The 25,376-nt window shown below is 43.2% G+C and overlaps 1 protein-coding gene across 3 annotated transcripts in view; it reads left to right on the top strand.

The window, feature by feature from the left end:
* The window catches only part of Ano6 (anoctamin 6), a 187,060-nt gene extending 183,149 nt beyond the window's left edge, over nucleotides 1–3,911 (top strand). For all 3 annotated transcript variants that reach the window (XM_021183693.2, XM_021183694.3, XM_029469721.2), the window contains one exon: nucleotides 933–3,911. In XM_021183693.2, the coding sequence (XP_021039352.1) occupies nucleotides 933–1,139 (207 nt within the window). In that variant the 3' untranslated portion in view covers nucleotides 1,140–3,911. The remainder of the gene's footprint in view (nucleotides 1–932) is intronic.
* Nucleotides 3,912–25,376: the final 21,465 nt, after the last annotated feature.

The following is a 25,376-nucleotide window of genomic DNA, read 5'->3' as shown; positions in this document are numbered from 1 at the left end:
ATAAACCTACGGAGACCATTCGCTACATATTCACAACAGCACTGTTAATATGAAAACTGGGAACCATCCCAATGCCTAACAGTAGCGGAACGTACATGTTACAGCGCACTCACTGGGCGTATTACACACAGTGAAAGTAACCATAGTGAGCCAGCTATGGACTTGGCACTAACAACTTTAGAAACTAGTTTTGAATTTTAAAAAGGTATTTTCCCAAAGGCTATCTAGAGGGGTGGGAGAGATGACCTGGCAGTTAAGAGTACTTGCTGTTCTTGCAGAGGATCTGCGACAGTTCCCAGCCCCCACATGGCAGCTCACAGCCATCTGGAGCTCCAGTTCCAGGGGCTCCGATACCCCTTTCTAGCATCCATGGGTGTCGTACACACATGGGACACACACACAGGGAAAACACATAGAAAGTAAGGCTGTTTTTGAAATACTGTCGAGTACTATTATAAAGCTCAAATCAAGATTAAATACGTATTGGTGGACACATATATATTTTGTTTTTTGTTTTTTCCTTTATAGTAACATCGCATATAGGATAGTACCTTTGTGAAAGGAACAGAGAATTAGGAAATACAACAGCACTGTCAGGGGTCTGGGTTTTAACTTAATGGACAATTTGGGGGAGTTCATTTTATTATTTTTTGTTTCACTACATCGTCCAGACTGACATCGGACTCGGTCTCCCGTGTGCTGGAGTGGTAGTCTGTAGTATGTGGATGAGAACACACACAGTCAGGTGGACTCCTCGCTCATGCTAAAGGAACATGGTACATCTGAACACTCACAGGTCACTCCTTTTTATCCTGTTGCTTTGAGACTGAAGGGCCACGGTGTCTACCCTGTCCAGACGCACCGTCATAATGACAAGAGTAAAGCTCGGGGACTCGGCACCCCTCTGACATGGTCTTCTCTCTTCCTTGCAGCACATCATCTACTCTGTGAAGTTCTTCATTTCCTATGCAATTCCGGATGTGTCCAAAAGCACGAAAAGCAAGATCAAGAGGGAGAAATACCTCACGCAGAAGTTGCTTCACGAGAGTCACCTCAAAGACCTGACCAAAAACATGGGTCTCATCGCTGAGAGAATAGGAGGAACGGTTGACAACAGCGTGCGGCCAAAACTCGAATGAGTGGGAGCTTTAGGCCCAGAGAAGCACTTTAAAGATAATTAGCTGTCAAACGTGTGTGAAGCACTAGAGAGGATGGCGTTGGAACTCCTAGGCAGGCGGAGTCTTCCCCATGCCCATTTCTGCCTGTGTCGTCTTCCAGTTTCAGCTAGCAGTGTGGGAACTGGAGAACAGAAAACCGATCAGGCAGAGCCTAAAACCACCTACCTGGAGGTCCTGAACATCTCCCTCTTTTGATAAATTGGAATTTTAGTAACAGGAAAAAAAGCCCCGAGGTGTGCCCAAGTTCTCCCCGGGACCTTGCTTTTCTGACCTCACGTGTGCAGAGCTCCTTTTCTGTGCTTAATTTTGCATTTTGCCAAATCTATCCCAGACCTATTTTGTCCGGACAGCACCATCACCAAAGACCAGGCAGACCTCAGCCTTAATCGCCTCTGTGTTATCCACAATAGCCAGCTCAGGATTGAGTTTGGATGCTGTGTTAGGTCCCAGGTAGACTCAAGAGTTCACAGTATTTCAGTGTCTTACTGTACACTCCAAGGAAGGAGACTCCACTGCGTATGAAACAGCTTCTGTACCATTTCAGCCTCTATTTCCACCTCCAAGAAATACTCGTCTTAGGTTGGCATGAAGATGGAGGGTATTGAATGAAGAAGCCTGTCCCTGTTACTCCACGGTGACACTTGCTCTCTAGCAATACTCCCAGCATGCTCTGGGTCTGACCAATGTTGACTGGCTTTCAGATCTTAAGGGAGTAAGATGAAAAGGTAGCAGCCCTTGTTGATCTGAACAGTTAATTTATCTCTTCTTGGTAGATGATAATCAAATGATTGTAACTGTCTCGTCCTCAGCATCATGGGCCGGGAAGCCCATCCACTTCATGAGAATGGACTTAGCAGATGCAGAAAGGTGGCACTACCAATCACCAAGCGCCTTCTGCCTTGCTCGCTGAAAAAAGGCTGGTGGCCTGACGACACTGGGCGTAGTCAGAGCAACAGCCAGCTACCCAATCACTAGCCATATCCTGTGATTCCCTCTGTGGCCGATGTCACTCACTGGGAACCCTACTGACTTCTCTGCTTGCCACGGTGACCAGCTTCCTTGCCCGGCTCCGTCCATTTCCTAGGCCTGCTAACTCATTTGTAATCACAGCTCTGCTGGAGACAAGTCTACCCAGATTGTTGCCCTTTGAGGAAAGAAACCCTGGGTTGAATTTGAGCCCCAAGCCTCCTCTCAGGCCATCAGGGGGTTATGGGAAAGGCTGGTTTATCTGCTGGTGGCTTGCTTCGAAGCCTCAGCTTCCTAGTGCCTTGCCCACCCTGTTGCTTGGCTGAGCAGTCTCTCTGCAGCCTGTGCTCCGCTTCTCCTCCAGTCCATCTGGAGGAGACATGGCGATACCTCGCACCCTTGACTGATCACGGAGGTCAGTGCTGGGTGAAGAAGGGAGGACCTGCCTCACACTGATTGGGGATCGGGCCGCTGCTGACTGGATGGGGGTGGAATGCCTCGGTGCCTAGGAGCCAAGAAAGTGAACGATTTTAGAGACTGCCTTCTCAACGCCCGTGGTATCAAATGCCCACCATAAATGATTTACTAGAGAATCAAGAATCAACATGATTAATCAAAGCAGTGTTCTGGGCTTTTGAGTAGCCCAGGGGGTCAGTGTGGGAGTATTTCCCCTTCTCCCTTGTACTGGGAGTCCAGGGCCCACCATACAGTGTCTATCTGTGCTGAGATAAAAATGACTGCCTTCCTCCCTGAGGGATGTTCTCATTGCACAGCTAAAACCAAGTGCCACTCCTTACCCCAACCCCCAGACTGCCCTGGAGTGCCCTGCTCCCTCTGTTACCTCTTTTCCAGAGCCTGTGCTCACTTGCTAAGGACAGGAAAGTGCTCCCACGCCACACCATAGAAAAAGGGACTCTTCCTTCGTGTAACTCCTCCCTTCCTCTCTTTGTACACACAGAGAAAAAATGTCCAATAAAAAGTGCATTTCTTCATTTATATCCCCCAGCCAAGAACTCCCTTCACAAAGTAGAAAGTACCACTGTGGACAGAAGGAGGAGGAAAAAAAAAACTTACTTTTCTGAAAGGAGCACCCATGGCATCTGATGCTACCAGAATGCTGAACGACAGCAAGGTTGCTGTGAGCTGTAGGTTCCCAATGGCATCAGTGTCATTCCTGTGAGGCCTGTGCCAAGTTGGTGATGGATAGGAACAGGCGACACCTTTGGTGGCAGTGAGGTAGACCCCAGGCCCAGGAAAACCAAGGGCATGACTGTGGCCACCCACCTGTCTAGCATGAGCCACTAGAGAAGTTCCATCCTTTTGTAATGCCTTTGCATTTTAACGGATTAATGCGGTAGGCCCAGTACTCAGGGGATTTTTCTTTAAATGTTCCTCGGATGTTTTAGGTGTTCCAATAGAAGTAGAAGACCACAATTTTTCTTGAAATTGAGGCCGTCTGGTAACGAGTTTGTCAAGGTTTCCCCTTTTCAGGGCACGTGGGTCTTGAGTTTCATAGGACATCCATTTGTGATGGGGGCAGAGCAGGGTGAGTTGGCCATACAGGTCTTCTGTGCTCCTTGTGTTCATTCCTGCGATGTTTGAGAAGTGGAGACAGTGCAGAGCTCAGCTGAAAAGGGACTGAGATCCGTGATGCTTCCCGTACACTGTGTCCCCAGTGTAATGTTTGTAACTGATGTCTGTTAATTTCTATGCATTTTAATATTTTTTAATTAATGAGCATTTTAATAAAATCAGTTTTACAAACAATACTGTGGCCTAACGAGGTTTAATAAGTGTCTTATTAATGTTTTTAAAGGAACAGGTTTCCGAGGTTTGCCAATTACTGGTTATGTATCGCTTAGATGATGGGTGTGCACTTCTGTCTAGAGTATATCTAAAATGACGTTACATGGCCTTTCAGCCAGGGTAAATGCTGTAAATCCAGGTGAGCTGAAGACCTTCTCACCTGCTCACCAGCCCAGGTACCCTAGAGTCACCGATGAGATGACACCCCTTTGTCAATAACCCTCTTTGGGTCTCACTGTGTAGCTCAGGCTAGCCGCCTCTCGAGCTCTGAGAGGACACGTGAGCCACACACCTGGCTCTTGAGTGCATTTTAGAACAGTCCTAATAGGGAACCTTCTCTTCTACACACTGTAAGCAAACAGTTAGCTACAAGTTTACTTCTAACGCAAAGCACCCCCTTCCCAACCGGGAGCACCTCAGTACTGACCAAAAGATGCAAATTCTCCAACGTGGTTCCAGAGACTTGTGCATGTGAAAATGTAAATGTTTTTAAAATAATCTTCAGAAGACAAGGTGGCTCTTTTTTTTTTCTTCACAGAAAAGCCAAAGTAACAGGTGTTTAGGGGACACAGGAGGTGACTGGACCCTTAAGGATTGAGAAGTATAGGCATGGTATCACCTTGGTTTCAGACCAGGCAAGGGAAAGGAGGCCTGTGAATTAATATCTCAGTAAGTCAGATTAACACACACACACACACACACATAGTCACAAAGCCTCAACAGGGAGAAAATATGTGACCCCCAAACCAAGCTGTTGAAATAACCTGTTCAAACAAGGAAAAGGGGAGAGAGGGAGGTGGAGGGGAGAGGAGAATGAAGGCATTCAGAGCCTTTGGAAACAAACCTGCATTTTAAGCATACCACAGCCCCGACCTATCTTGAAAGGAGACAATATCCAAATTTGGACAGATTTAGGAGTCAGACCTCTGCGTATCCCCATGTCTGGGACTCCACAGATATTCTACCACACAGGCTCAGTTGATGGTTGCTCTGTGAGCCAGACTTGACTTGGAGTGACTGTCACAGGCCAACTCTTATGGTGTGAATATCAAATGTCTCCTACAGGGCTATTTATTGAATGCTTGGTCACCAGCTAGTGGCAGTATTTGGGGAGACTGTAGAAAATGTAAGAGATAGGACGTCACTGGAAATATGTTACTAGGGGCATACCCTGATGCCTGGTCCCCAGACCCTTGACTCCACTCACCCATCTCTGCCATATGCCCCTGCCATCATGATATTAAGGCTCGACACAGTCCCACACAAATGGTCATGTGCTGCACCATTTGAAATGTATTCTGCCTTGATAATGTTAGCTGTGTTGTATTTTATGAAAGGGGGGGAGAGGGATGGGGAGAGAGAGAGAGAGAAGGAAAGAAGAAAAGGAAAGGAAAGAGCCCATATATGTTTGGTAGAGGCACAGTTTGGTGAGGTGAAAGGGGGTTCCTCTGTTGGCCCCTGCCGAGGCATCTCTTCCCCCTGAGGTACTGGTATAGAATAGAGTTTATTTAGGGCATGGGGAGGGGAGTTGAGGGAATAGAGGCAGAGAATGGCAGAAAGAGAGACAGACAGACAGACAGAGAGTGTGTGTGTGTCTAGAGGAGAGGCCAGCCAAGAACACATGGAGAGAGAGGGGAAAGGGGGACTGGAGGAGGGGAGAAGGGACAGAGAGGGTAAAAGAGTAAAGAGTAAGAGAGTGAGGAGGGGGCACATAACCCCTTTTATAGTGAGTCAGGCACGCCTGGCTGTTGCCAGGTAACTGTGAGGCGGAGCCTAGAAGTAATGGTAACAAGCTATACTGTCACAGTCATGAGAGAGCAACATACCCACTGGGGAATGTGTGTGGGACACAGAAAGGAGCTGATGGTGCTAGCCATAAGATCCAGGAGCCTGTTGAGGTGAGTTTGTGGCCAGTCACATGTGGTTTTCTTTAAGTGCCAGTCCTCCCCCAGAACCATGTCTGTCACTAAAAAAAAAAAACCAATAAGATCACAGAGCTTTTCCTGTAGCCAACAGCCTGGCAGTGTGCCCATCTCTAAGGCTCAGTTAGCTTAACAAGGTCCAGCTAGAAAATGTCTGATGCCACCATCATCCCACTCTGCAGCTACTTAGAGCATCTCAGCTAAGAGCAGTTTCGCCTGGCTCCAGCTGTGACCCACTTCTGCTTGACCTGGTGGGCATTAGAATTAAAATTACCTTGCCCATCACCCCGCCCAGAGGCATGCACAGCTGTGGGGGAAGCCCTGTGTCTAAGCACAAATGCCCACAACAGCAGTAGAATGCACAATCTGTCCTGCCTCTGCACTTCTGCATGTCACCTGTGTTGATAACTGGCACCTTACCTGGTCATGCGGAGCTGGCAAACCCCCATGAATGTGACAGGGCAGGTAGAGTGATTCTTGACACTGCTTCTCACGAAGTGCTGGGTTCCACATCAGTGTCAGAGGACAAACACATTAGGTCCCATGAGACTTGGGGCATCAATACCATGAGTCATTCAAGTAGAATTATCTGAGGAAGCCACATTGCCTGACACAGACAACCACAGAGAAGAGCCATAAGGGACATACCATAGTGGTACCAACACCATGCCTCCCATTTAGAGTATCTACACTCATAAAAATCGACTTTTGCTCTCTCTGTGGTTTCCCCGTGATAGTTAATCTTACTTGTTAACTTGATTAGACAGAGATATGCCTAGAAGATTAGTACAGCCCACCTCTGGGTGTACCTCTGGTTTGACTTGACCAAATGTTTAAGCCATTCAAGGATTCAGAACTTGAACAGAATTTGAAGTGATAGGACTGTAGAGGGCGAGGTATGCTTGGAGAAGTGGGTCATTGAAGTGTCATATTAGGTTTCCTTCATTGTGATGAAACCTTGACCAAAAGCTACCAGGAGGGGCAAAGAGTCTGGCTTACACTTTTCACATTCATCATCATCATCATCATGAGGAGCTAATGCAGGACCTGAAGCAAAGACCATAGAAGAATGCTGCCAACCGGCGCATCTACCTTACTCTCTTATACAACCTAGTATAGCCTAGGGTGGCACTATTCACAGAGAACTTGGACTCCATATGAATCATTGATTAAGACAATGCTCCACACAGACTTGCCTGCAGGCTAATATGACAGAAATGACTCTTCAGTTGAGGGTCCCTCTCTTCCCAGGTGACTAGCACAGGGAGATGTCTGTAGAGTCCATCTCAGCCCTTGCTCCTTCCTATTCTACCTGTTTCTTACCTGTCATGGAGAAGCTCCTCAACCCCACCGTACCCTTCCACCATGATGCTTGGTCTCACACAGGCATGGGAATAGTGGACTCTGCAGACTGAACTGAAAAAGCTCTGGAACTCAAATAAAACAACTCCACTCTCCCCTCAGGGATTACATCAGTGCAGCAGGAGGCCTGTGATTGGACAGGGAAAGGGGAAGCGGAGTTGCAGAGACAGGGAGCATCTCAGGGGGAGAGAAAAAGGCCAAGATGGAGGTGAACGTGAACCAGCATGGCTTTAACCAGCCACACATAATTATGATATCATAAAGGTTGGAATATTGGGATAATTTGTCTAATCTAGGTGGGCAGTTTGTACCATTATTAATTGGCTTGATATTATTGTGTGGGCATATTGTGTATTGAGAATTATTGATACATAAATCTGATTGGATAATTATAAGGTTCAAGAGTTTTGCTTTACTTGGTTACTGGAATGTGGGACCGCAGATGGTGGAGAGGAAACTAGCAGCTACAGGGACAAGCAAGTCAGACGCTGCAGGGGGATAGCTGGAATTGCCTGCAGCAGGAGCACGGGGAGGCCATGTGGTCTACCAGTTGTGGCGTTAGCACGGGAAGCCTGGTGGTCCACTTTTTTAATATTTCCTGCAACAGAGGTCTCACTCAGGTGTTTTGTCAGAGGGACAAAACCCTAGCACACCGTCCAACTCCAATATGATAACAACCTGTGCCCCAACACACTGGTCACATCCAAGGGAGCAGCTATGCCACGAGATGCTGTAAGCACAACACTGTATGACAACTGATGCCCTAGACATCGCTTTCGGAGAAATCCAGTTATTTAGGAGGCCTCACCAATAAGGGCAGAAGAGATAATGATTTTACCAGATATATAAACCTTAAATTAAGACACACAAAAAATGAAAAAAAAAAACATGCTAATATAATACCTGCTAAATCATGACCCTCCAGAGACACTGAAATGTCTGATAAAGGATCCAAAAGAATGATTTTTTTCTAAAGTCCAATGAGATCAGTAAAATACAAACAGTTAAATTGAAAGATGAAGCAGGCCATGAGTAAGAACATAGGCAAGAAATGGAGTTTGTTTGGTTTTTTGTTTGTTTGTGTTTTGTTTTGTTTTGTTTTGTTTTTTGAGACAGGGTTTCTTTGTGTAGCCCTGGCTGTCCTGGAACTCAGTCTGTAGACCAGGCTGGCCTCCAACTCAGAAATCCTCCTGCCTCTGCCTCCCAAGTACTGGGATTAAACGCCGTGAGCCACCACGCCCGGCAGATTTTTTAATAAGGATGCCGTTAAAAAAAAATCTGAACCTGAGAATTCTGTGTATCATATCATAATTAGCTGAAAGAATGAACAGCAGACTAAATCAAACAGAAGAATCTCAAGGCTTGAAAATAGGCTTTCCAAAATAGCACCCAAGAAAGGGGTGTTGGGAACAAGAAAGAAGAGAGCACACAAGAGCTGCTGAACACCATGAAAAGGCCGGTCTTGTATAAACAAATGTAAAGAAATGAAGGGGCATGGAAAACCCATTTGATGAACTGAAACAGGAAACATCCCTAGTCTTGGGAATGACACAGACTTCTAGGTACAAGAGGCCTACAGAAGCTCAAATAGATACCACCAGAACAGACCCTCACCCTGACAGTCAAACAGTCAGAAGTACAGGACAGAGCATTTTAAATGCTGGGAGATAAAAATGCTAAGTCACTTAAAAGCAGCCCCATTAAGGTAACAGCAGATTTCTTAAGTAGAAATCCTATGCCAATGATGCATTTCAGGTCCTGAAAGAAAACAAATGCCAACCAACATGGCTGTACTCAGCCAAACTACCATTTAGGATTAAAAAGAGAAACGGGCAACATCCGAGTTAAACCACACTGCAGAAGCTAGTCTGGTGCCACACACCTGTGACCCCAGCACATAAAAGGCAGAGCCAGAGGATCTGTGAGTCTGAGGCCAGGCTGGGATTCATAGTGAGAGCCTGTCAAGGCAAACAAATGAGCAAAAACCCTCGCTATAGATCAAGTAGGTTTAACAAACATTTACAGAACAATCCGGTGGCTCTAAAGGGCATATTCTTTCCACTAGCACCTAAACCTGGATGTGTCAGAGCAGGGGTTGTGTTGGGGGTGGGGTGACACCCAGAGGGGGGGCTTCTCCTTCTCAAAAGAGAAGTGAAAGGTGGAATGAGGGGAGGACTTGCTTGAGGGGTCCTGGGAGGACAGGAAGAGCCTTTCCTGATCACTGTGAGACGAAATTAAAAATCATGGAGAAATTTTGGAAATTAAGTAAACATAGGTATGTAACAACACCCATCTCCGGTGAACTGCATGTGTATTGAAAAATTACATGAGACAATGGAATGGGACCACATGCCACAGGCTGTGGGCTGTGAACAGGGGAGGGGATTGCCTTAAGGGAAAAGAGACAAGCTAACAGATTAAAGAGAGTTCAGAGGAAGAATACCGTGGGTGGAAGGGTTTGGACAGGGAGGAAGGCAAGGGACTGGGGAGATGAGGTTGTAGGGATGAGGGAGGAGTTGATGGGATGAGAGAGTACGAAGAAACCATGTGGAAAGGCAGATGGACCATCAGGGAGGTGACATACTGTTCTCCGAACTGACTAAAGACTCACTGTACCTGGACTCAGAGGAAACAGGTAATTTAACCCTGGCTAACCACCCATGCATGGGAAACTAGTAGGTCCATTCAGGAAATAGACTTCTGATAGTTAGCTAAACTTGCAAAATTGCTCGATAGTTAAATCCTAGCAACTTGAGCTCAGTCCATGAATGAGACGTGATGAAAGAAGAGAACTGACACATTCAAGCTGCCCTGTGACCGGCATACACCGACCATGCTGCATGCGCCTCTCCATGCCCCTGATAAAGAAGTGATAAATCTGTAAGCTAATTAAAATAATTGATTCACATGGAGTTTGAAGTGTGGACAAAAAAACCAGTATTTTTTTTAAAAAAAGGGCACACACTAGTAGAGTGGATCAAACTGCAGGAACTATTTGTTGCCTCCCGTGAATGTACCTCACCACAAAATACAGACGCTGCCTTAGGGTGAAAGGATGGAGACAGTATTCTAAGCAAATGGACTTACAAATACAGGAAGGCATCCCTGTTCTAATATCTCACAAAATAGACTTTAAACCAAAAGTAATGAGAAGAGATAAAGAAAGCTACTTAAAACTGGTTAAGGGAACAATCCATTGAGGGGATATTATGACTCTTACAACATATATCCCACAAATAGGTTCACCGAATTTCATAAAGCAAATACTATTAGATATAAAGTCACCGAGTAACCACAACACAATAATAGTTGGCAAGTTCAATATCCCACTCTCAGCAATCGACTGGTCATCCTGACACAAATGAAGCAAACACCTGAATTAAGTGACATCGTAGATCAAATGCATTTAACCAGCATCTGCAGAATCTTCCATTCAAACCCTACAAGTTACACATTCTTCCAAGCAGCCCACAGAACTGTCTCTAAAATAGATTGTGCCTTCGGACACAAAGCCAGTCTTAACAGATAAATGAAAATCGAAATGATTCCTTGTATTCTGTTGATCACAATAGAGTAAGACTACAAATCAATAGCAAGAGAAGCCCCAGAGCACACACGGATGCATGAAGGTCAAACAACAATGATTCAGGCCTTTAAAAAAGCAAGGAGGAAATAAAAACACTTCTAAGAAGTGTAAAATGAAAATGGACATTATCACATGCCTCAGCCTGTGGGGTACTGAAAGCAAAACTAAGAGAGAAGTTCGTGGCTTTAGCACCTGCATTAAGCAATCAGAGATATCTCAGACAAATGACTTAATTATATACCTTACATACCTGAACAAAAGAACAAGCCAAATTCCAGATCAGTTGACAAAAACAAATCATTACTACCAAGGCAGGAATGAATGGAATGGGGAGAAATAATCAATAATACAGAGAATTGGTTCTTTAAAAAGATGAAACGTGACAGACAAACCCTTAGCCAAACTAACCAAGAAAGTGAAGACATGAACTAAAAACTCTTATTAGATATGAAAAGGTAATACACACATACACACACACACACACACACACACACACACACACACACACACAACTAAATTCAAAGATGTCCAGAAATGGATGAATTCCTGGAAACCTATGACCTACCACAATTAAGCCAAATGTGAGAAACAATTTAAGCAGATATGTACCAAGAAGTGAGATTAAAGAACTAATTTTAAAAAGCTATTATGGAATCAACCCTAGATGTCTATCAGCTAGTTGGTAATGAAAATGTGGTACATGTGCACAATGGATTTAAAAGATAACATTATGTAGTCCCAGTACATCATAAGATAATTTTAAAACAAAAATTTTGAAAGTGTTTCAACAGAGGTAACCAGGTTGGGTAGACAACACTGTTTCCAGAAAACATGAATTATTAAATGTGAATATGAGTACTAGGTATGGTATATCTCTCTATGAGGTTTTGGTCAGGTAGGTGTCCAAAGCCTCCCAAACATAAGAACTAATTTTTTAAAATATTATTTACTTATTTTTATTTACACGAGCACACTGTAGCTGTCTTCAGACACACCAGATGAGTGCATCAGATCCCATTACAGATGGTTGTGAGCTACCATGTGGTTGCTGGGAATTGAACTCAGGACCTCTGGAAGAGCAGCCAATGCTCTTAACTGCCAAGCCATCTCTCCAGCCCCAATAACTAATTTTTCAGAGCCTGTTGGCTATACCTTTTGGTTGCAGAACATACAGAAATCTAAATGAAACTGACCAGGAAATATCCTGTCTCCTAGCTAGTTTCCATAGTGCAGAAAGGTGCTATGCAGGCTGCTGGGGTGGGGGATACATCTGTCATCTTATCCAGCATTAGCCTTTGCATGTTATAATACTAACCTGCCAGGTGATATGTACCAACTAGAGCAATAGTGGCTTCTCTATTGGGAGTAGGATGGGCAACCAACCGTTTTCCTGTTGAACCTGAAGTCTGCTCCACAGAAGGAAATGCATGGCTGCTACTGTATATGTAGCCAAATGCCCATAGCTTGAGAGGTCATAGGTGTTGCTTGCGACCCTGACCAAGATCCTTGAGGGTAGGTCTAAGAAGGCACAGAGTCAATGACACAGACTCCAGGAGTCAGACAAGAGGCAAAGGCAGATTCATTTATTACAGGGACAGGGACAATCTTTATACCTTCCTCCCAGGATCTCATTGGCTCTCATAGGAGCTACTAAAATTAAACCAGCATGAGATAAATAATTGTGAACCATCTCTAACAAACAATAAGACTGAGGACGTGGTGTTTAAAAAAGGAGTCCAGGTCCAGATGAATTCTATCAGACCATTAAAGAATGTATGCACATCAGTGTTCCTAAAGCAATCCACAAAATATAAAAGGAAGAAATATTACAAAACTCTTTTTATGAAGCCAGTATTAACGTGATACTCAAATCAGATGGAGACAGTAAGGGGCTGGGGGGAAGAAGACGGGGGGTGGGGAGAAGAAAGACAAAACTGCTGGATGCACAGAGATGCAAATATTTTCAGGCTTCAAGAAAGACCTCAGTCATCCAGTGCTTGCCTTGCAAGGACAAGGACCTAAGCCAAGGACAAGGACCTAAGCCAAGATTGATCCCCAGAAGCCATTCAGCAAAGCAAGGAATGGTGACACGTTTGTGATACCAGCACTGGGAAGGCAAAGAGATGAGGATTCTTTGGGCTTACTGCTCATCCCGTATAACATACTGGGTAAGTTCTGGGCCACTGGCAGACCCTGACCCAAGAGAAACAAGATGAACAGTACCTGAGAACCTAAGGCTGTCTCTAGCCTCTACTTGCACGCGTGCGTGCATGTGCGCGCACACGTGCATGCACAGACACACACACACCAATACAAAACTTTTAAATATTACCAATCTAATTTTAAAACACATTAGAAAGATCATTCACCATGACCCCAGAGATATAGAAATGCGTCTACATATCCAAATCAATAATTATAACACTTAAAATGGACTTAAGGACAGAAATTACATAGTCATCTCCATAGATGCGGGGGAAAAAAAAAAGCCTTTTACAAAGTCCAATGTGCATTCATGTTAAAAAGATCTGGAGAGTCTAGGAACAGAAGAAACATATCAATATAATTAAGTCCATATCTGTATATTTGATAGAGCTACAGCCGAGTTTATTCTAACGAGAAAAACCTCTGAGCACTTCCACTAAATTCAGGGGAAAGATAAGGGCGTCCAACTTCTCAACTCAAACTCAACATGAAGTCTTAGCTTGAGCAGTAAGATAAGGAAAGAAGCTGCATAGAGTTGGAGAGAAAGTTGTGTCCTTATTTATAACCTATATAATTCCTTATATAAGAGACCATAAAACCTCTGCCAGAAAATTTTTGGAGCTGATAAACAATTTTAGCAAAGTGTGAAGATACAAAATTAGCACACACAAATCAGTAGCTTCTAATGAACCAACAACACACATATTGATAAAGAAAGCAAGGAAACCAATCCATCCATATAGTCACATATTGATAAAGATAGCAAGGAAATAGATCCATCCATACAGTCACAAAATAAAAACAGACTGCTCTGAAATAAGCATAGCCAAGGATGTGAAAGACTTCATGCTTACTAACAGGATTTGGAAAACAACAACAACAACTATTGCTGAAGACACCATACACATTAGACTTAGGTCTTAGAGGACTTGAGTGGAAAGCTTCCTCCCTGAGCACTAGCTGTCCAAGGACCCAGAGTGCTATGCAAGCTGCCAAGGGATAAAAAAAAAAAAACTGGTAATGACTGGTCTGCCAAGATATCCACAATAGTGTAATCATGGCACTTTTATCCTGACGGTAACCAACAGCTGTCTAACTAGACATAAGGCCCACTCAATAGGAAAGAACTCATGCCTGACCCTATAAATCTAACCAACCACCCATGGCTGGACACGCCATGAACTCTAGAGGAAAACCTACTACCACCACTTTCCTAAACCCATGCAGTTTCTAACCATATTCTACATCCTTAACCTCCACATCCACAGATAAGTGTAGCTCTCACCCCTCACCAAAGAAGCTGAAAAACAAACAAACAAAAAACAGATGGAAGCCATTACAGAAAACAGAGTATAGGTGACTTGGGGGTGCCCAACTCCAACAGACAGATCCACAGTGCAAGGCTACACATCTATCAGTTATAAACACGGCTCAGAGAGCATTATAGAAGAGGGGAAGATTCTAAGAGTCAGAAGACCACGACACCTGCCCCTGAACAGTGTCTTCTAAACATGCCAGGGAAGCTGAACCCATAGACTCTTCAACAAAACGGTTGCCTAAACAAGGCTTACATAATAAAAACACCAGCCCTCTTGGGGGGGGGGGGCAAGTCACAAAGCACCCGCCACGGGATGAAGAACTAGAGGTAATCAATGGCTGTTGAAGAGACAATCTGTTTGATCCAGAAAAGAGCTTCCTAATGGTTATTCCAAATGCATGTAGTCAGCTCTACACACATGTACATATAAGTACGGTTAAACGGGCTCTGTAGAGTCTATAATAAGCTCCATAGATTTTCTTTATGTGTGTGCAACAATAATAATTAAGGTAGAAAAGACCTTGAATCTGAGAGGACATAGGGACATGAATGGAGTTAGAAGGGGAGAGGGAACAGTGGGGAGTAGACACTATAAATATAGTACTCATCTATGAAATTATAATAAAAGTGAAATTTTAAAGAGGTTTAAAATACTGGAGAAATTAATTAACTACTTCTACTATAATCTTCATAGAAAGATTCCCATGCTCGTGGATTGTAAAAATTCTGATTGTGAAAAATGACTAGATTACCAAAAGTAGCCTACAGGCTCAATGCCTTCCTCATTAGGCCCTAATGTGTTCTTCACAGACATTAAAGACAATCTTAAAATTCTTATGTAAGCACAAAAGACCCCAGGTAGCCAAACGATTCTAAGCAAAATCATATTACCATACCCGATTTCAAGTTGTACTACAGAGCCAGTAACAGCATAGAACACAGTGCCACAGGATTGGCACAAAACCAGACAAGTAGGTCAGTGGGACAGAGTAGAGGACCCTGAGATAAATCCACACAGTAATAGCCACCTGATTTTTTTTAATGAAGATACCAAAAATAAACATACATTTGAGAAAGGTCACGTTCTCTCTGGTGCTGGGAAAACTGTGTGTCCAAGTGTAGAAGAACAAAGTACAGCTAGATCCCCATAGCTCACATCATACAAAACTCAACTCCAGATGGATTGAAGACCCAAGTGGAGGATATAAAACTCTGAAACTGAGAGAGCAGAGAAAACACTTCAAGAGAAAGACATATGCAGGATGTTCTGAATAAGGCCCCGTTCGCTCAGGAATGAGCAGCAACGAATGAGCAGCAGGACCTCGTGAAATAAAAGCTTCAACTCAGCAAAACAAAACAAATAAAGAAAAAAAAACCCAGTCTCTTAATCAACTTAAGAGACAGCTTATAGAATTAGAGCTAATCTGTATTAGCTAAAAAGCTGACATGATTAATATCTAGACTATACAAAGAACTAAAAAGAACTGCCCAGGAAACCAAATAATCTAATTAACAAACGAATGAACAGATGTTTCTCAAAAGATGAGACGCAAATGGCCAGTAAACATAGGAAAATATGTGAGTGTCCTCCATGGGGGAAATTACAGTGATATTGCACCTTACCCAAGGTAGAATGGCAATCATTACAAAATATATAACAACAAATATTCAGGAGGATCTGGACATACGAGCACCTTATACACTATTCTGGGAACGAATCCAGTCACTGTTGAAATCAATATGGAGGTCTCTCCAAAAAAAAAGCAAATTTAACTAAAAACATTAACAAAACCACTATATGCTCACCTATACCACTGCCGAGTATTTATTGTAAAGGATTAAGGCCAACATAACACAGAGAAACTAGAACATTAATGTTTATCCCAGCCCTATTGATGATAGCTAGACTATAGAACCACTGTAGATGTTCAGCAACAGAGGATGGATTAATTAGTGCTACATATGTGTATAATAGAATCTAGTAGACATCAAGGAAAAAACTATTCAACTGGTGATAATCCAACTGGATAACTGGATCCAACTGGTGATAAGCATGCTGAGCTAATTAAGACGTTCTTAGAACAACAGATATCTGTGCTCCCTCATTGCGGTTCCGGATGTCACATAGACATGGAACACCATGCATGGTTATATGATATTGAGACACTAGGAGTTAGAGCATGCTCCCTGGTAGGCAGACAGATAGGAGAGGGTGTAGCGAAGGGATAAAGCTTTCAAAACGGTGGCTCCTTCTTCACTTTCCTGGCCTGAGATAAAAGCCAGACAGCTTAAAACCAAGGCATTGTAGGCTTTCCCATCCATTAGTAGGCCCCTGCTTATGGACTGGACTTCAAGACTGCGTCAAGACTCTTGACACAACAGCTGTGGGCCAATCAACCATTCAATCTTTCTTCAAACTGGACAATGATAAATTAGGAGAAGTCCCTTCCTAGACTTTAAGAACCCCAGTCCGTGTGAAGAGATAAGACTTGGCTTCCTGAGTCCCCTTCCACCTCTGCTTTGCCAAGGGTCTTTTTTCCCCCCATATGCCTGCTGCATGTTCCTAACTATGGATTCTGTCTTCTTCTGTTCATTGTGTTTGAGATTTCTCCGCAGCTACCCACCACACTCAGGATTTTTCCTGCCTTTTAATTCTATAACGCATTGAGAAAATGAACTGGTAAAGACTCCTAGATGGTGACAATATGAAAATAGCAAAACCGTCTGGGGAAATAAGAGTTCTCATGGAAGTTGCGGGGGGGAGTGAAGCAGAGACACTATGAAGCAGATTGTGTTCACATACAATATATACAAATGTCCATACATAGTACAATACCAGTGTACAATGAGTATACTTGATGAAAAGTGAACACACACACACACGCACACACACACATACACACACGAACATGCACACTCACAGGCACACCCCTCTTAACTGCTAAATGATCCAGCTCATCTCACATGCTTACTCTAAGACCCTTTAAATAGCCAAGGCCTGGAATCAATCTAAGTGTCCATAACAAACAAATGGATAAGTAAAATGTATCAAACATACACAATGAAGCATATAACTCAGGCATAAAAAAAATTAAATTCTGTAATTTCTAGCAAAATAGATAAAACAGGGCCACCTTGTGTTAAATGAAATGAGACAGACACAGAGAAGTTCAGAGGAGATGGCTCATTGGTTAGGGGCACTTGCTGCTCTTGCAGAAGACGAAGGTTCAAATGTTAGCACTCACATGGTGAACCACAACCATGTGGCACTCCAGCTACACACACAGACATGCACACACACAAACACACAAAAAATAAATGAAAGAATTTTTAAAAAAAGCAGGCACAGAAATAAAAGTCTATTCTCACAAGGAAAATTGGGGAGGAAGAGGAAACCTACCTAACAGCAGAAAAGATATTACTAGGGATTGGGAGGGGATTTGGATCATAGTACCCTGGATGTGTGTATGAAAATACCAACTCCAGCATATGTAAATAAAACATCCTATTAAAAATATCTTGATAAATTCATTTCACTTCACTTCCTCTTTATCCAGTTGAGATGATTTAAATATCAGATTTACAAATATGTTTATCTCTGGAAGTACTTTTAAAACAAACAAACAAACATAGGAGTGTATCCCCTATTTACTCTAATTATCTAGAGGCTGAATGGACAAGAGACAGTGGTCAGATCATGATCAGGAAGGGACTCTGATTCATAGCCTGCACAGAACACAAGCTTTTATCTACGCTAGTCAGCCCAAGAAGCCAGGTGGCTCTAAGCCAGACCGTACACCATCTCCAGTGACATTCCAAGTAGACAAACAGGAACTTTTGTAACAACCAACCTGATATTGCCAGGACTTGACTAGTAGTAACTGACATCCACCCCAACTTTTGTCTCCAGTTGCAACCTAGAAATCAGGGAATGCAACCCATGTGTCCTCACCCAACCCCATAGTACACCAGGTTCCAGCAGCTGCCAGTCGCTTCCCTGCCAACAGCCTCCAGTCACGACACACCTGTTGCTTCCTCGTTTTCTGCACAACTTTCCCACACCTCTCAAAGTTTGTGAGTGTCCGCTCAAATAGAGGTGATGGCAGTTGACTTCCTTGCTATAGCGGGCTGTGGGTCGATAGTCTTACACTGTGATTATTTGGTTGGATTTCATATTGCTAACAATGCAGAGGGGGTGGGCATTGTTGGGTGTGTAGGGCAAATATTGAGGAGCTTTACTTTTGGCTAGCTTCCACCCTGAGTCACAGGGGAGGGATTCTGGTAGCTGCCAAGTGGATCTTCCAAAACTGTGTATCAAGCCACTAGGCATGTGAACTCAACAGAGAAGTGGGGAGTCTAGGGAAGGTTTCAGGGGTGGAGAATAAGAACAAGAATCTAATCTTTGCCCTGGCGAGGACTCTGCTGCTCAGGTCTATCTGTGGTACTCTTTGAGTTTAGCCTACCTGATTCAATAGAGAGTTTGGTGATTGTTGTGAGTAATATTAAAAAATGAACCCAGCAACTCTCCATGAGCCGGACTGCACTCCTGTACTCCTGCCAGCCCGCCAACTCTCCGGCCATGCTGGTCCACACTGCTATGATCGGGTGCTTGTCCCTGGCACCGCTCGTTCTTCCTTAGCCATAAACTCATGTAATCAGCGATCTCACATTCCAGTAACTAAATGGAACCACCAACCTCGAGGTTACATATCACAAGAGCCAGTAACCGGGTAGAATCAAGACTCCTAAAGCTTAATTAACCAATCAGATTTATGTATCAATAATATCACAGTTTACAAGATGCCAATACAGTAATTTCAGAGCCAATTGATAATGATAAAAGCTTTATCCCAATATTTCTAACCTTGTGAAATCATAGCTACTTGTGGCTGGAAAACATCACGTGGGTTCTTGGTTCCTCAGCCATCTTGGTTCCCCCCTACTCTGAGATGCTCCCTCTTTCTGGGTCTCTTAGCTCTTCCTCCCTTTTCCCTGTCCAATCACAGGCCTCCCACTGCCCTAATGTGATTGGGCAGGGAAAATCCTGCAACAGGTGACAGTTCTCACAATGGGGGCCTATGGTGTGACATTCCTGAGAAGAGGGGAAAAGCACAGGCCTCACATAGAGCCTTGGACTATGTGGAACATCAGAGGATAGACAGTGGAAAACCATCCTGGGGTGACTGGTGAGGACCATTTCCTTCTGGGATGTGTTTTCTCTTCCATACCCACAGGTAGGTGGCCCCTGAGACTCCTAGTTTCCTTCTTGAAATGATGCTACATACGGAACATTTCGCAATGCTCGTGCAATTTAGATTTTCTTGCTTAGCCAACTAGAAAAAAATGCCTGGCTCTTGATACATGCATATAATTTTCACTCTGTTATCTGGGCATGTACTTCTCTGTGATCTTAACTGGTTCTAGTAGTTAGACCGATTTCACATGGAAGTCCACCCAGCAGACTGTGACCCCTAGTGCTCAGAATGGGCCTGCACATGTGTGGATTACCACACTTTCTATGTTCTGTGAGGTGAGATGGTCTTACCACAGCTGAGTTGCCATTTTAAGTACAGAACAGGGCACAAGTACTGGCTGATCCAAGGGCTCATTTCAACACCGGGCCTTTTACCTCTACTTAGAAAAAAAGCAAACAAGTAAAATTTTGCTCTCAAACACTCTCTCTCCAGCAACACCTACTTTCCCAGAGCTCTATATTTAGGATCCAATTTTTTAGGACCCAAACTGTATAGTATCACTGTTTCCAGAGCAGGGTTGAAGAGAGGTATTGTTCAAATGATTCCAGGAGATAAACAAAAGGGAAATCTTCTCAGGAGATCCCAACAACACACAAAATGTTATCTTCAACTTTTCATTTCTGCTATGCTTGGATATAACTAAGGAAGAACAAATAGCCCATCCTGGCTGTTTCCCAAATATTCAAAAGCAAACACACATAGGGATGCTCTGCCAGGAACATGACTGGTGGAGCAAATCTGCCTTAGGAACTCTCTCACCAGATGGTGCTCGGGAGAAGCCATCCCATTAATGCTTGCCTTCACCTAGGATACATTTTTAGGCCCTCTTCACAGGAATAAATCATGTCATTACCTATCTTATTTCAATCTCGGAGACTGCATTAAGAGCCCAAGACAAAAATCTTCCTATATAATATCTTACATGTCACCTTCTGGAAGGCTGCTACCCACTCAACCTGACAAGTCACATGGGCACATGATTGTGGCACTCCACATGGTGGCGGGGGGCCCTGGCTGTCTCCTCTAGACTCCTCCCTGCTACCCTATACTTCCTTTACAGCTCCAACCTTGGACTCAGCAGTCTCAAGTTCTTGCTGTTCCTGCAAGGAATCTGAATTTGGTTGCCAGCACCCACATTAGGAGGCTCACAACTACCTGTCATTCCAGCTTCAGGGTGTACAGTGCCCTCTTCTGGCCTCTATGGGCACTTGTACTCATGTGCTCTTACCCAAACACATGAATACACATAATTTTAGAAAATAAACATAGAGCTCTTACCTTCTTTATCTGGAAACTCTCATGAAGCCACCTTCGCCAAAGTCACATAGCAAATGTGACAAATTTATTGGGGGGAGGGAGATAAAGGGCTAGAGAAAAGTATCTATTAGACACAGCATATCTCTCAGCATAAAATTGCCAGGTCAGAAGAGAATGGTGTGCTATAAACTCCTGGAAATAAATCAACAACAACAACAAACCCTGTCAATCAAGAATACACCCATAAAAACCTATCCTTCAGAGAAGGAGAAATAAAGTTTTCCCAAATAAACAGAAAAAGAGAGAAATCACAACCATCAGATTATCCCTATAAGAAACGCTGAGATGTCTCCTACACTATACATAAATGTATGAGAACCACCATTATTAAATGCTTGCAAATGTACAAAGCTTAACAGAACAGCAGCATAAAAGAAATCCACATGACTAAAAACTATCAAACTGCAAAAATACAGAGAGGTGGGAAAGAATATACAAAATAAGTAGAAACTATGAACAAAACAAGAGGAAAGTCAAACTTAGCAGTAATGCCTTGAATCTAAATTCATTACATTTACCAACCAAAGACAGGGTGACTGGGTAGATTAAAAAAAAAAATTAAACAACTAGGAAACAAAACAGAAATAAAACCCAACTATATGCTGCCTACAAGAAACTCATTTCACTACAAATGTATATCATTCAAATGGGAATTTCAAAAAAAAGAAATAACTATATTAACCTCAGTTGAGGCAAGTTTAAAGTAGAAACTATAAAAAGAGACAAAGGGTCAGACATGGTGTACACCTGTTTTTTTTTTCCTCATTTTCTCACTGATACATAAAATCAGTAAAGAAACATCTGAATTAGTGAACTTACACAATGTTGCACTCAATACCATTAGAACATACTTCACTTTCATGGGCACCCATCATGTAAAGCCTCAAGCTGAGTTTCAATGAGTTTTAGAAAATCAAAATTCTATTGTGTATCTATTAAGAAAATGGGATAAAATTACAATACAAAACTAAAAATTTTTTTTAAATTTAAAAAACCTAAAAATTTAAATATATAGATACATGGAAATTGAACAACATAGTGCTAAGTGGACAATGAATCCTTGCAGAAACAGAAAAGTTTCAAAAAAGTCTTGAAACAAATAAAAATGAAACCATGACATATCAAAATGTACAAGCCACAGCCTGGACATGGAGGTTGCCTTAGTCAGGGTTTTTATTCCTGCACACAACATCATGACCAAGAAGCAAGTTGGGGAATAAAGAATTTATTTAGCTTACATTTCCACATTGCTGTTCCTCACCAAACGAAGTCAGAACTGGAAACCAAGCAGATCAGGAAGTAGGAACTGATGTAGAGGCCATGGAGAGATGTTTCTTACTGGCTTGCTTCCCTTGTCTTGCTCAGCTTGCTTTCTTATAGAACCCAAGACTACCAGCCCAGAGACGGCACCACCCACAAAGGGCCCTCCTACCCTTGATCCCTAATTGAGAAAATGCCTTACAGCTGGATCTCTTGGAAGCATTTCCTCCAGGAAGGCTCCTTTCTCTGTGATAACTCCAGCTTGTGTCAAATTGACACACAAAACCATTCAGAGGTAAATGCCTTTAATCCCAGAACTTTGGAGGCAGAACCAGGTGAACATACCTGTAAGCTCCCAGCCAGTCTGGTCTACATAGCAAGTTCCAGGCTAGGTAGAGCTACAGAGTGAGATGCCATTTCAGGGAGGGAAAAGTATAGGCTATACCAAAAGCAGTTTTAAGAGAGAAGTTTATACATAAATGCATATATTGGAAAGAAGGCAGGAGAGCTGGCCCTGAAACTTCACCAGCAGTACTGCTTGTCAGAGTGAGCCCCATACCTCTCCTGAGCCACACAACAGAGCTGGGCCTGGTGGCAATGGTGTGAGTGAGCCAGCCTCTGAAGGTGTGAGCATGGAAGAGCTGGCCCTGACTCCTTGTCTCCTATGTGTTGGGGTGGGGGTGGAAGAGATGTACCCCTTAGACCCCTGATCTGTGACACATGAGTCAGCTCACTCTGAGGGTAGGAGAGTAGAGAGCTGGCCCTATCCCTCACAGACTGCAGCATTTGCAAAAGTGGATGCACCTTACCTGGGCATCACAGAAGAGCTAACCCTGGTGGCCTAGGTGTGGGAGAGCCTCCCCGAGGGCATGGGAGTGAGACAGATATCGCTGCCCCTTGCCTGGACACAGCAGAACTGCTGGTACTGTTGTGGTAGGCACAGGAGAGCAGATGGGCTGACCAACTCAATTTCCACCCAGGCCCAGATCCAGGGCTCTGAGTTGTCCCACCATAATATCCACTGCATCAGTGAACTGCTGGAGCCAGTCCTGAAGAGCCAAAGCTATAGGATCTCCATGACACAGGGCAACGATAGGGTCCCCCAGACGAGTCCCAGTGAGCATCCAATAGTGATGGTGCAGTAAAAGTCGGAGGCCTCAAACCAGACCAATGATTCATTGCGATAACTATTTTCAAGGAAAGCTGCTTGGGTAAAAGGGCATACTATGGTGACACATAGCAGTTTTCATGGTAAGACTTTTGTTTTCGTTTTCTATTATTTTTTGTTCTCTTTTGGGGGCGGTCACAAGAGTGGAGGGCAGATATGGTAAGGCTTTTGTTTTCGTTTTCTATTATTTTTTGTTCTCTTTTGGGGGCAGTCACAAGAGTGGAGGGCAGATATGGAGGGAGTGGGAGGTAAGTGGGATTAAGGCACATGATATGAAATTCACAAAAAAAATCAATAAAAAGTTTTTTAATTAAATAATGAAGAAAACAAAGAGTATGGGGCTAGGAATATAATTCAGTGGTGGATTTCTTGCTAGTATATTCAGTATCCTATCTCCAGTGTGGAAAAATATGACAATCTGAAGAAACATTCATGTCATAGATTTAGGAAAAAAAAGAATAAACCAAAATCAAAATGAGTAGGAAAAAACAACCAAGCTTGGGGTAGGGAATACATTAAGCAAGAACAATAAAAAGACTAGTAAGACAGCTGGCTTTTACATATAAGCAAGACTACCCTGAGCTACAACAGCAAAAGCAAAAATAGGACCAATTAAATAAAATCAGAGATAAACAATGAGAGCAAGTGATGATTCAGCAGAAATACTGTTAGGCACAGTTATGGTTACATGCTAGCAAAATGGAGGCCCAGGATACTATTCTGAACAATTACATGCTAGCAAACCAGAGGCCCAGGAGGGATAGGTAAACACCTAAGTACATAAACTACCAAAGTGGAGTCACAAATAAATAGAAAACGTAGACAGACCAAAATGAGTGGTAAGATTGAAGCAGTGACTGGAAATCTGCCACTGTGGAAAGTCTAGGGTCTGAAGGCTCCCCTGCTGGACTCTATAAAACATTTAAAGAGAATTCATTCTAATTCTTCCTAAACTACGCACAACTTTAAATAGCAGGAATCCCGCCATACACTTTTGATGAGGCCCATACTGTCCTGAATTCAAAACAGCCATAGAACAACTGCCGACATATCCCTGAAGAACAGAAGTATAAAACTTCTTCTCAGAATCATAGCAAACAAAATTTAACGGCACATCAAAAGGCCATACACCACGATCAAGTGGATTTCATCCAGGGACACAAAGATGACTCAACCCTGCACAAATGTGACCCAGCATACCTACAGAACTGAGGACAGAAATCATATGAAACATCTCAAAACACAAAACACACAGAAAACAGTATGCAGTAAGATTCTATTACCCCCCCCCTTTCACACACACACACACACCCCACATTAGGTATAGAAAAACATACCTTAAAATTTTGAAGATTAAAAGTTACAACTGCAGAGATAATACAATTTTTATAAACATCTTAAGTATATGTGTTTATGGATATACCCAAACATAAAAATAGTTTAGATAGAGTTCTTCTATACTGGGAACAATGCTCCCCTAACAAGCCACAGGTAAAAAAGCACAGCACCAGGTGTGAGATGCCCCCACTTGAGTTCTTAGTCAGAGTGGTCCCAAGACCCACAGAATAATACAAGCTATTGTCGTGACCACAATGTGTTGGTAAGGCACAATTGCTGAATACTGCATATATGCTGGTCACAGGATTTGGAGACATCCATCTGGTGCTGCCTCGGAAGCTTCCTTCCTTCTGGTTAGCTTCACAGTACCAGAATGTGCTATGTGGGCAACTTAGTGAGAAATGTCATCAGTAATCTTATCTACCTGTGCATACAGGTAGTTACAGCAGAACAAAGACAGCGTGGCAAGGTATGCCCGTCAGTACGATTGTAGCATCGACATTGCAGGACTAATGAACCAACTGCTTTCTGGTTAAGGCTCACCGTGGGAGAAGTCACATGACTAAGACAGTAAATTTGCCAAGAACCCATGGCTAGGAGCTCATAAGCCCCAAGAGTGAATGTGTTACTATTATTTTGCTAAAAGGATATAGTATCAAAAGACACAATCTCTGTATTGACTTTAGTACATACAC

Source organism: Mus caroli, unplaced genomic scaffold, assembly GCF_978045245.1.
Source record: "Mus caroli unplaced genomic scaffold, Mus_caroli_1 scaffold_16, whole genome shotgun sequence".
NCBI lineage: Eukaryota > Metazoa > Chordata > Mammalia > Rodentia > Muridae > Mus > Mus caroli.
Note: the sequence above shows the minus strand (reverse complement) of the source record. Positions and strands in the feature narration are given on the sequence as shown.